Source organism: Sorex fumeus, unplaced genomic scaffold (genome assembly GCF_029834395.1).
Source record: "Sorex fumeus unplaced genomic scaffold, SorFum_2.1 ptg000003l, whole genome shotgun sequence".
NCBI lineage: Eukaryota > Metazoa > Chordata > Mammalia > Eulipotyphla > Soricidae > Sorex > Sorex fumeus.
In genome coordinates, this window is record NW_026606060.1 from 57,216,251 (window position 1) to 57,229,252 (window position 13,002).

Here is a 13,002-nt window from a genome sequence, read left to right on the forward strand (position 1 = left end):
TCCATGTGCCCTTCTCGATGAGTGACCTTCACCGATGCAAACAGCAGTTGGGGAAATTTTGGGAAGACCCTTCCAAGTTCACAGAGGAATTTCAGGCTATAACTCACTGTTTTGAGCTGACCTGGGAGGACATCCAAGTAATTATGTCAAATTGCTGCACCATAGATGAAAAGGAACAGGTTATAAGAGCTGCACAAGCCTATGCAGATGAGCTTCGGGCCACTGACCCTGATTACCCTGTGGGTTATACTGCAGTCCCCACAATTGATCCAGAATGGGATTACCAAACTAAGGGAGGCAGAAAAAGGCGAGACCACATGCTTAATTGCTTAACAACAGGGATGAAGAGGTGTGTTGATAAAGCCGTAAACTATGACAAGATGAAGGAAGTTACGCAGGGGAAAGATGAAAATCCTTATCAATTCCAGGGAAGGCTGATAGAGACAATGAGGAAATATACGAACGTAGATCCTCAATACGAGTCAGGGAGAGTACTGATAGCCTCTTATTTTATAAACCAGTGCACTTCTGACATAAGGAGGAAGCTTAAAAAGGCAGCTATGGGACCTGAGACCCCCCTAAGCCAGCTCCTTCACATTGCCTTCAGTGTCTATAACAATCGAGACCAGGCAGAGGAAGCTGAGAGAGTCCAGAGAGGTCGGTTTAAACGACAGGGACAGGCTCGGCTGGTAGCCTTTGCTGCCAATAGAATCCTGAGACCTCAAGGTAACCCTGGGGGTGGGCCCTCAACTGGAAGATTCCGGAGGGACCCGTCCGAAAGGAGATGCTTCAGCTGCGGAAAACCAGGACATCTACGGTGGCAGTGTCCAGACCTAGGACCTCCGCCGGGGCTTTGCCCCAACTGCGGACAGGAAGGCCATTGGAGAAGGGATTGTCCTCAGCCCCAGAGAGGGTAGTGGCCGGTCCCTGCTCCAGAGGCCCTTGTACAACAAAACTGAAGAGGCCCGAGGTCATCGCCGGCTCCTGATTCCAACTTGATGATAACAAGGGTTGAGCCTCGGGTTACCTTTGACGTAGCAGGTAGGGATGTCGACTTTTTGGTCGATACAGGAGCCACCTACTCTGTCCTTAACCGATCTCCAGGATCACTCTCAGCCAACTCATGTATGATAATAGGGGTAGGGGGCGTCCCCGTGAGAAGGACATTTACTCAACCATTGAGCTGCAGCTATATTGTTTTCACACATGCCTTCCTACTGGTCCCAGAGTGCCCAACCCCTCTATTAGGGAGAGATATAATGCACATTTTAGGAAGCACCCTCCAACTCTTTCCCTCCAAGGAAAGAATCTTCATAGCGATTTTGTTGCATACTTCTGATACAGATCTCCCAGATATCCCCCTTGAAGTCAGGAGTGCTGCAAACCCAGAGGTGTGGGACAAAGGAATGCCTGGAAGAGCCTTAAGGGCGTCTCCAGTGAGGATTAAACTTAAGGAAAATACAAGATACCCACATAAGCGGCAATATTCAATCAAGTTAGAAGCCAGAAAAGGGCTACAGCCCCTGATAGAAAAATTCCTAAAATATGGACTGATAGTGCCTTGCCAGTCACCTTGTAACACTCCAATCCTACCAGTAAAGAAATCAAATGGTGAATACAGACTAGTGCAGGACCTCAGAGCTGTTAATGAAGCAGTGGTTCCAATCCATCCTATTGTGCCCAACCCATATAACATCCTAAATCAGGTCCCCGGTAACTCTGCTTGGTTCACAGTACTGGATCTAAAGGATGCGTTCTTTTGCATTCCCCTGCATCCTGATTCCCAGTTCCTCTTTGCCTTTGAATGGACTGACCCAAATTCTAACGAAACGCAGCAATATACCTGGACCGTTCTTCCTCAGGGCTTTAGAGACAGCCCCCACATTTTTGGAAATGCGTTGGGAAAAGAACTCAGAGAGCTACAGCTAAAGGATGGAGCTATTATACAGTATGTGGATGATATTCTTATTTGCAGTCCAACAAGGGAAGCCTCCATTAGTCATACAGTTCAAGTACTAAACTTCCTAGGAGAAAGAGGATATAAGGTCTCCCCCTCTAAAGCACAGATTGCCAAGCAAAAAGTTAAGTATCTAGGATATGTACTTACTCCTGAAGGCCGAACGTTATCTAGTGACCGGAAGGATGTCATTTTAAAGCTTGCAGAACCACAAACTAGGAAACAGCTGAGGGCCTTCTTGGGAATGACAGGATTTTGTAGACTCTGGATCCCAAATTATGGAATCATAGCCAAACCTCTTTACGAGGCCCTAAAGGGAACTGATTTTGAGCCCCTGGACTGGAATAAGAGTTGTCAATCAGCATTCCAGAACCTGAAAGACCGGCTGGTCACAGCCCCTGTCCTAGCAATACCTGATCTGGAGAAGCCTTTTACTTTGTATGTGGCTGAGAAACAGGGAACAGCCCTGGGGTTGCTACTTCAAAAGTTGGGAGACACTCCTAGACCTGTCGCCTACTTATCTAAACAGCTTGATAGCGTAGCCCAGGGTTGGCCCGGATGCCTGCAAGCAGTAGCAGCAACTGCCCTTATGGTGGAGGAGTCCGTTAAGCTCACACTTGGACAACCGCTAGAAGTTCTGACTCCTCATCAGGTCCAGAGCGTGCTAGAAATAAAAGGCCATCAATGGCTGACGGGTGGAAGACTAGCGAAATACCAGGCCCTACTCTTAGACTCACTAGAAGTGACCCTCAGGACTTGTCAGACTCTGAACCCGGCAAACTTTATTCCTCCCCCTGAGGAGACCTGTGAGACCTTAGACCACAAATGCGTAGAGGTGATTGAGCAGGTCTATTCCAGCAGGCCTGATTTAAAGGAGACACCCCTGGACAATCCAGATGAAACCTGGTTTACTGATGGAAGCAGCCTAGTACATGAAGGGACTCGAAAAGCCGCATACGCCATTGTTAGCCTGACCAGGGTAGTGGAAGCTGAGGCCTTGCCAGGGGGAACATCAGCTCAGAAGGCAGAATTAATTGCTCTCACCCGAGCCTGCCAGCTGGCTGAGGGACTGAGAGTGAACATCTACACTGACTCTAAATACGCCTTCTTAGTCTTACACGCACATGCTGCGATCTGGAAGGAAAGAGGGTTTTTAACGGCTAAAAATAGTCCAATAAAACATGGGGAAGAAATTCTAAAACTACTGGAAACTGTGCAGGCCCCTAAGGAGATCGCCGTTATGCACTGCAAAGGACACCAGAAAGGAGACACGAAATTATTAGAGGGAATCGCCAAGCGGATACTGTAGCTAGAAGGACAGCCCTTGATTCTTGTTCCATCATGGGACTGATACCCCATTCTGAAGACATCCCCTCTAAGCCAGAATATACAGCGGAAGAGGAACAATGGGCACTAGAACGAGGTTTCCAAAAGGAAGTAGATGGATGGTTTACCAAACAAGGAAAATTGTTGATTCCAGGACCAATGCAGTGGAAGGTCATTAAAGGGTTACATGAAGCTTCCCACATGGGAAGAGATGCTTTAACAACACTGGTGAAAACCATTTTCCAAGGAAAAGGACTAAATAAGACAGTAAGAGAAGTGACTCAAAATTGTGCATTGTGTGCTGTTAACGAGCCTGGTGGGAATCCCAGGCCTCCCCTTCTGACACCACCTGTTCAGCATCGAGGAACTTATCCAGGGGAAGATTGGCAGCTTGACTTCACACAGATGCCTAAATGCTCAGGGTACCAGTATCTACTGGTCTTCATTGATACCTTCACTGGATGGGCAGAGGCCTTCCCAACACACACTACTACAGCCAGGGAAGTATCTAAGGCATTGCTTAAGGAAATAATCCCTAGATTCGGCCTGCCCAGGTCATTACAGAGTGACAATGGACCGTCCTTTGTCTCTAAGGTCACCCAGGATCTAGCCTCTGCCCTAAAGATTGAGTATAAACTTCATGCAGCCTGGCACCCTCAATCATCAGGGAAGGTGGAGAAATTCAACCACACCTTCAAGAAGATTTTAGGGAAATTGTGTCAAGAAACATCTGAGTCCTGGCTGTCCCTCTTGCCAATAGCCCTCCTCAGACACCGAATGGCTCCAAGAACAAAACTTCAACTCAGTCCCTTTGAACTGCTCTATGGCAGACCCTTTTTAACTACAGATCTCCTACTGGACTCAAAAAGTCTAGAACTGACCAAGTATGTTGTTAATCTGGGACGAGTACAACAGGCGATTCAGGAATATGGGAATGCTGTCCTACCTCACCCAAATAAAGAATTACCTCCGAGTAAAATCCAGCCCGGCAACTGGGTCTTGCTAAAAACCTGGAAGGCTGGGTCCCCTTCAGATCACCTGCTGCCTAAGTGGAAGGGACCTTACCAGGTTATACTAAGCACTCCCATGGCTGTAAAACTTAATGGAATTTCTAGTTGGGTTCATCTTTCCAGGATAAAACCAGTATCATCTACGTCACACAGCGATGAGACCCGGGCAGAGGACGAAGTGACCTATTCCTGTGAGCCTATTGAAGACCTAAAGCTCCTCTTCAAGAAGAACTAGAGAGAACACTTTGAGAGAGTGCTCCCATCAAAAGCTAAGTACCATGTCTCTCTGTTTGAAATTGTTCTTAATAGCCATAATTGAAATGCAACTGATAGAAGCAGGGCCTAACCTGTTTTTACAGTGGGCCCACCAGTATGCAAAGGAAAGAAATCAGAGTGCATGCTGGGTGTGTGGCCTTATGCCTTCATCCAGCACCTCGGGGTTACCCTGGTGGGTGTCCCCATTTCAAGGGACAGACTGGGCTTCTCTCCAGGATTTTATAAACACATATAAGATACTGTTCCTTTCTTCCGATATCCCTATCACCAGATCCAATGTAAGCGAATGGCCTGGTGTTCTTATGTCCATAAGAAAGCCAGGACACAACATGTCCTTCTCCATTAACCAGACTCAAAGAGAGGCCAATGCTTATGTCAAACAGCCATCAAATATATCAAGACATGTAGCACCATCCAAGAGAGTTAGACATACCGAAGAAGGACTATACCAGGTCTGGGATCAACATACGTGGATGACTCCCTCCACAGGGGCTCTAAGTAAAAAGGCCCCATTATGCTGGGAACAAAATAGGTCACGGGTTTCTAAATACTACACCCATTCCCTAGATATGGGGTGGCTCCAACCTTTCATGTGTGAGCAGGTTCAAATCTTACAACCTACTGATTGGTTTGCAACAGATTGGACGAGGGGTCCAGGGATTAGATGGTTTGCACCAAATGGGTCCCACTGGTTATGTGGACAGAATTTATGGCCCTGGTTTCCTCCTGGCTGGAGTGGCCGATGTACTTTAGGCTTCGCCTGGATGCAGGGCAGATATGTGCAGACACTCCATCCACACAAACCAGCTAACTACCGACATATGGTCCACCGCTGGACTAGGTCAGTTTTCCATTGGTATGATCATTTGGGTTTTTTCTTTGCCCCACAAATTGGAATAGAAGATGTTGCTCAACATATAGAGACCCTGACAAAGTACGTGCAAAAAGCATTAAATGACACCCACAATAGCCTTTCCCTCATTAACTCAGAAATGTCTCAAATAAGAAGGGCAGTCCTCCAAAACCGAATGGCCCTAGATATACTCACTGTTGCTCAGGGAGGAACTTGTGCTGTCGTAAAAACTGAGTGTTGTGTGTACATCCGAGATTATAATGCTAATATATCTAACTTTCTGGATGACATGAAAGCACAGGTACAGTCTCTTGAGGACTCATCTCCAGGTTTCTGGGACCGGATCACTTCATGGTTTGGAGGAGGATGGACGTGGGTGGAGAAACTATTACTTTCCATCCTTATGATCATAGGTCTAAGTATAGGATTATGCTGCTTTGGGGTCTGCTGTTTTAATTTCTGTCTCACCATCCCAGACAGAATAGTATCTAAAGCCACAGACCATTCTGCCCTTGCTAGATCAGAGGCAGTATTCTACTCTAGGGTCTAAACATCTCAAGTGATATCACTCGGTCTAATAGATCCAACCTTCTTTTTCAGATAACTTCAGAAACCCAACCAATTCATTGCTGAGGGCCACTAAAAAGCTGAGATAGTATGAGATTTCACCCCTTGTGTAGGCAGGGCCAGCGCCCCACTGTCAGCATGAAGCAGCTCCAGAAGATGGACCTTCTGCCATTTTCCCTTAAAGATTTAAGGTGGTGAAATCTCTAGGGGGGATTTGATGTAGGCAGGTAGATAGGGAAAGGCTCTCTGCAATGAAACAAAGTCTCATAGAAGAATTCTAGGACCGACCCACTCTGTGGACACAGAGAATAAAGACTTGATAAGACCATCCCCAGACCCTGAAAATATGGGCCTCCTCCCCATGAAATTCCTCCTTTCCGAAACCAGTTTTCTATCCGGTTGACTCCAGCGACCCAGCCCCAAAGAGATCCCAGGACATTCCAAGTCAGATGACTCTCGAACCCGCTTTCTATCCGGTTGACTCCAGCGACCCAGCCCCAAGGAGATTCCAGAACATTCTGAGTCGGAAGGATCTATAAGAGCCAGCTCAAGAGCCCAGTTGGGGCTCTCTCCACCCTCGGAGAAGCCCGCATTCCCTCTGGACGCGTTACTCTCTCTCTCTTACTCTCCATTCCCCCGCTTATCTGCTTATCCCTTCCTCTCCCTCTCCAAGAGCCTCCAAATAAAACCTGTTACTTCACTGCTCGTCTACTCCTGAAATTCTTTTCTGTGAGCGAGACAAGAACCCCAGAAACCTCGGGTAAGGCTTGGAACTGGTCTCTCCTTTCCTGCAAAGAGCAAATTCTCGCCCCAGCTTGAGTCCGTGGCTCCCCGAGCAATTGGGTGGCGGGGATTAACTCCCGTGCCGAGAAGATCAAGCGGACTTCAGGTGTGGCTTGACGGCCACCTTGTGGGGCTGGCGGGGCTTAGGCCCGTGCCGAGCAGGTGCTCACTGCAGACTTTACTGGTCCTAGCCTACCCAGGGTTCCGGGTGGCAGAGGCGGGTGAGGAGAAAGTGGCTGTCTTTCTCCTCCCCACTTCACATAAGTCACCCATGTGGCCCACCGACATCATGTTGACCTAAAAATGTGTAATATCAGTTGACAGTAAAGATGAAACTGAGTCAGAGGGAATTGTAGGGAGTCTTCCCCCACCAAAATAAAACAGACATCCAGGATAACATGATTCTAAATTAAATAGACATTTATGTTGGAGATAATACTTGTAACTTGAATCCGGGGGGGGGGGAATCAGTATCACAAACTCCATTTCTGTAATATACATAAAATTTTTCCTGCATAGACTATTATTTTCCTTACAAACACTGGGCATAAAAATGACTGTTTGCTAAAACCAGACAAAATCATAATAACCCATGAGAAAAACCTAAGAGATTTTGTAATTTAAAATATGTTGATATACTGAGAGTTCTTTTCCTGTCTGTTACACATGTAGGGAGATACTTTTAAAGTACTCTTCTTTTCGTTTTGTTTTGTTTTGCTTTCTGGGTCATACCTGGCGATGCTCAGGGGTTACTCCTGGGTTTGCACTCAGGAATCACTCCCAGAAATGCTTAGGGGACCACATGGAATGCTGGGAATCCAACTGGATCAGCAGCATGCAAGGCAAACACTCTACCCATTGTGCTATCGCTTTAGCCCTTGAAGTATATCCGTAAGCAATATTCTTATTCTCTGCATTTTAAAGAATTTTACTTACTAGCAAAGTAATTTTTACACTTTAGCATTTTCACTTTGAGGAAACAGAATATCACCATTCTTGGGCTGAAGAGCTATTTAGAACAGTAGAGCACATGCCTAGAATGCTTGACTTCCTGAGTTTGAGGCCCTCCCCCTTGAACACCCCACAGTTCAGCTCTCACAGACCTCAGTACAGCTGATGGCCCCTTGGTTCAGCCTAGCATCAAGTTATGAGACCCAAATTCAGGGCTGAGAGTAACTGGGAGTGTCTACCTAACATCGTGTGGACTGCTGGGGACGGCCCTTATAATAAAATATGACTAAATAATTAAAGTATTATGAAATACATTGGGGCTGGAGCAGCGAGTAGGGCGTTTGCCTTGCACGCGGCTGAACTGGGTTTGATTCCCAGCATCCCATATGGTCTCCTGAGCACAGCCAGGAGTAACTCCTGAGTGCAGAGCCAGGAGTAACACCTGTGAATCGCCGGGTGTGACCCAAAGACCCTCCCGTTGATCCTCGATTTGCTCGAGCGGGCCCAGTAACGTCTCCATTGGAGACTTTGTTGTTACTGTGTTTGACATATCAAATACTCTCGGCAGCTTGCCGGGCTATCCGAGAGGGGCGGAGGAATCGAACTCGGGTCGGCCATGTTGGCCGCTTGTAAGGCGAACGCCCTACCGCTGTGCTATCGCTCCAGCCCCATGACCCAAAAAGCAAAACAATAAAAAAATTATAAAATACAGAATTAATCATGTTTGATTTAAACTCCCACTTTTAATTATGGCAGATTGAAGTGGTGACAGTCTTTTAGGCAATTGGTATCCAAGAATACATATTTATATGCTTTTGAGTTTATAAATAATAATGCTTTGGATTATGGGTTGTTCAGCTACACTGTACTGATGATTCCCAAGTAGGATGAAATAGCAATGCACAATGTGTCCTGCCTCCTAAACATGTACAAAATATGAAAAATCAATAGAATAAATTTGTAAATTCTTTATAAACGTAATTGTGTATAATTTTAAATATGCAACCATTGGTTTTAGTTTTAGTGCATACAAATTTATTGTCTCTATCACTGTCACTGTCACTCTCCTCCTATTGTTCATCAATTTGCTGGAGTGGGTCCAGTAACATTGTGAGACTTGTTACTGTGTTTGGCAAATCAAATATGTCACGGGGAACTTGCCAAGCTTTGCCATGCGGGCAAGATTCTCTTGGTAGCTTGCCGGGCTCTCCTAGAGGGGTGGAGGAATAGAAATCGGGTTGGCCATGTGCAAGGCAAACACCCTACCCACTGTGCTATTGCTCCACCCCATACAAATGTATTAAATAAAATAATTAAGTATTATCAGTAATAACCTTATTTACTTCTACTGGTTCATAACATTTTTGCCTTGCAATCCATATTATCTTGGGTTTTCTAAGAGTCAGAGTGTCTGCCTCACGTTGTGTCTCAAGAAAGATTATGCATGTCTTGAACATGGGCATGAAGCTGATGCCCCAGAAAATCAGAGGGAAAAGCTGTCATTGTTCTCCAGAGAAAATTGAGGGAGGAACAAAAACTGAAATCTACCTGACCTGGATCTCTTCCCCCTTATTTACCCCACAGCTCAGCCTGGTATTTCTCACCACAGCTGATGATCCCCTTGACTCAGGCCCAGCAACAAGTTGTGAGACCCAGAGTCAGGGCTGAGCGTAACTGGCAGTGCCCAGTAACTGCAACTGTTTGGAGACAGAAAGAGTTTCAGGGACAGGGAGTTATCCAATCTGGATTGATTGGTGAAAGGAAAAGAAAAGATAAAGCCCATACTGCACTTGAAGAAATTCTGTGGCTCAGTATACAGTTCCAGGGTGAATGGTGGGGGGAGTGGAGGGTGGGGGATGAGAGGGTGGAGGGGAAGGGAGGTTTCTAGCTCTTGATGTCAGGAAGTCAGATGACCTTGTTTTCTTCTCTTTGTGGGTAGCAGCTTGAAAAGATAGTATATCTTGTTCCTTAGCGCATGGGTTGATGGGGTTTAGAAACCCTTTGTGGGGAAGAGAATGTGAACAACATGTAAAGCACTTGGCTTTGCTTGTGTCCTCTTGAAAATCATACTGTGCCCTTATCGCCTTAGTTTTCACTCCATTCAGAATTTCCACTAAAGTATAGAAGTACACGAGTGGCATTTTATCTTTCCACACCATGTGTGACTAACTCACAAGTGATAGGAATGATCTTATTGAACTTAGTGGAAAATATTTTTTCATGAAACCACTCAGACTTAAGGTGGTTTTTGTTTTTTCTGTTTTAGGCCACTGTGGTCACAGTGTTATTTTCAGTTTAGTTTCTTATATACCACGTGCATGCTACATGCTGTTGTTAGCACAGCACAGTGAAACAGGAGTAGGGGGTACTGCTCACTGTTGAGCCATAATTCACAGGTTCTTCAATGTTTTCAAGATAAAAAAAACAAATATGAGGCTTTTAATTTTTTTCAAAATTAAAAAAACAGCACTCTCAGACTTAGAGTTAAAAAGAGTTTTTTTAAGCACTAGAGAGAATACAGATCGTAGGGGCTTTGCTCACACTGGGCCAACCTGGGTTTGATACTAGATCCCTGTCAGGAGTGATCCCTGAGGTCAGAGCTAGGATGAAACCCTGAACGCAACTAAGTATGGCCCAAATTTCAATAAATAATTTATTGAAGAGAATAAGGGAAAGAAACTACCTTGCCAGGAAGAAACAAAGTAGGACATTGCTAAGTATGCTCATTTTTATGGGGGATTACAGAAAAACTGAATATTTGATTTTTTTATCAAGTGAAAGGGCTGTTATAGAATATCAGTGGAATTGATTTTAATGTATTCTATAGAAATGTCTTATTGATTTAGGACCTTTTTCATGTACGTAGGATAAGATGAACATCCAATAAGTTCCCACTTAGGCTGGTTGGGTTGCTGGTTTATTTCAGAACTTGGCAGTTACATAGTTGACTATTGGCCTATGCACAAGCCTGTTATCCCAGACCCCAGACATTGGGAATTTTTTATGGCTCTGAGAAAATTTTGGGCTCCTGTTCTTAAGGAAAATTTTAGGAAAGTTCAGAATGTGGGATAGTAACATTTAAAATTGGAGTCACTCTTAGTCACTGATGAGGAGAAACAGGGCTCCTCTTTCAGAGGCCACCAATAGCATCACTAGACTGGTTCCCAAATCACATAGCTGGAGCATAAATTCCATGTCTCACTAGCTGTGATTGTGACAAATTACAAAACCCTCAAATAGAATTTCTTCATATGAAAATTGAGTGTAACAATGCCAACTTTACTGGCTACTGTTCAGATCCAAGTGAGATTACAGGCAAAAGTCCCTTGACTGTATGTGTGACTCAGGAAATATTTGAATCGTTTTTTATTGTTTCTCCATGAAAATAAAAGAACAACAGCAATAGTTCATCTACCATAATGGATGAGTTTACATTTTAATTTAATTTTAGTCTTTTGGGAGACTGAGCCCATGTTCTAACCCTCAGCGACATCAGTGCTTCAACTTCCAAGAGGTGTTCAACTCATTGCCACTTCCATTGTCACCACCATCAACACGGTGAGCTATTTTTGACCACTTCTTATGCTCCCATGAAAAGCCTTTGCAGTAGAATTAGTCACAGAAAACACATATGGGAAATATTTCTTCATACCAACAAGTTGCAAAAGAACAGCTGACAACAGAGAAAAAAATTGTGTAACTTGGGACTTACCCACTTTTCCACATGCAATTGATTCTGGTTCATTTTGAATGTTGCCAACAGACAGATCATTCTAGTAAAAATATGAATATATCATTATTTTGCTTTGAAATCTTCTATAGGACTCTTTTATTTTCAAACCATACAACTCTAAGTAATGAAGGCTGCACAATATAATTATGCTACTTTCCTTTCCATCTTCTCTCATTCATTCTTTTCTAAACACCAAGGTAAAAAATGTCATTGCCCCCCCAAAAAATCAATACAAATTTCTTGCTAGTGTGCAGCATTCTAACTTATAGGAACTTTCCAGAAGTTGCAACTTATTAAGCCACAGCTATCATGGGAACTCCACAGTATTCATTTCCATTGGCCATAAAACTGCTGCTTCAGCATTTTGATAAGTTACCAGGGTATAAGCATATGGAGTAACTGAGATCATACTCACCTAGACAGTAACAATGCCAAAGTCCTCAAATCCTTGCAGAGGCTGAAGACTGATAACACTGATCAGTGTTGAATGCAGAGAACACACTAGAGAACTGCAGTGGACAGCACCATTGAGTGTGGCACCATGCAGAGAGAGAGACCAGGGTGGAGTAGGGGTGGAGGGGAGGAGAGACAAAGGGAGAGGAAAAGAGAGAAGAGAGAGGGGGTAGAGTGGAGAGGAGAAAGGAAACCATTTTTTTGGCTTCCCACTGTGCAGCTGCCACCTGGCTAATGCAACCGTTGGCAGTTGAACCCACAGCATACTCTGATAAAGGGATTTGCACTGGCACTTGATAAATGACAAGAGGTAATAAAATATATCTGCAGTAATAGCAGTGACAGGATTTCAACACTAACACGTGTATCCCCTTCCTGATGGGGAAATAAGAAAATTTATTAGGTAATAGTAACCAAATAATGAAATATAGCTAGTTGAAATATCAGCTAGGAGAACATCCAGTTCAGGAAACAGAACAGACTCTGAAAATCAAAAGCTCATCTAGGGAAGATGATGGTTGAATGAAGACTAAGGATGATGAATAAACCAAAGTATACACTCAGTCCATTGAAGTATCTCTCTAGTCTCAACATTAGAATGAAAACACTAGACCTCCTAGTTACCTTGAGAGGACAAGAGACCAAACAGAAACTTCACATCAGAGCCCAGATCTACCCTGATACAGGAGTTATAATAGCCACTGCAAACATGCCATTGAGAAATCACCTTGATGCTTTCCCAGAAAGACTTGTTTTTCTCTCAGCAGTGTTTTGTGTTCCCTTGGCTACGTACATCATTTTTTTCATAAGCCCAGCTCTGTCAGGTCATTCTTATTGTGTCCAGAGTGAAGATATGCCAGCGATAGAAGAATTCCTGCTAATGCAACCGACTCTTCCTTCATTATGTGCTCAGTGTTTCTCAGTGTTTCATGTACTTCTGGGAAGAAGACAGAAATTAAATTTATACTTATTCAAAGAATTAATAATGAATGGAAAAGGTGACACATGCATGAGGCCCAGATTTCATCCATCTCCAGCACTGCATGGTCCCTCAGCTGAGTACTACCAGGAGTGACCTCTGAGCACAAAGCCA

General features: G+C 44.4%; 1 protein-coding gene across 3 annotated transcripts in view; it reads right to left on the reverse strand.

The window, feature by feature from the left end:
• The window catches only part of KLRB1 (killer cell lectin like receptor B1), a 102,508-nt gene extending 89,959 nt beyond the window's left edge, over window positions 1-12,549 (reverse strand). For 2 of the 3 annotated variants that reach the window (XM_056118670.1, XM_056118652.1), the window contains exons 1-2: window positions 11,872-12,436; window positions 11,436-11,496 (exon numbers count right to left, since the gene is read on the reverse strand). In XM_056118670.1, coding sequence (XP_055974645.1) covers window positions 11,436-11,495 — 60 coding nt within the window. In that variant the 5' untranslated portion in view covers window position 11,496; window positions 11,872-12,436. Of the gene's footprint in view, window positions 1-11,435; window positions 11,497-11,871; window positions 12,437-12,533 lie in introns of those variants that run through there. The other variant, XM_056118661.1, reaches the window with a different exon arrangement.
• Between the last annotated feature and the right edge of the window lie 453 nt (window positions 12,550-13,002).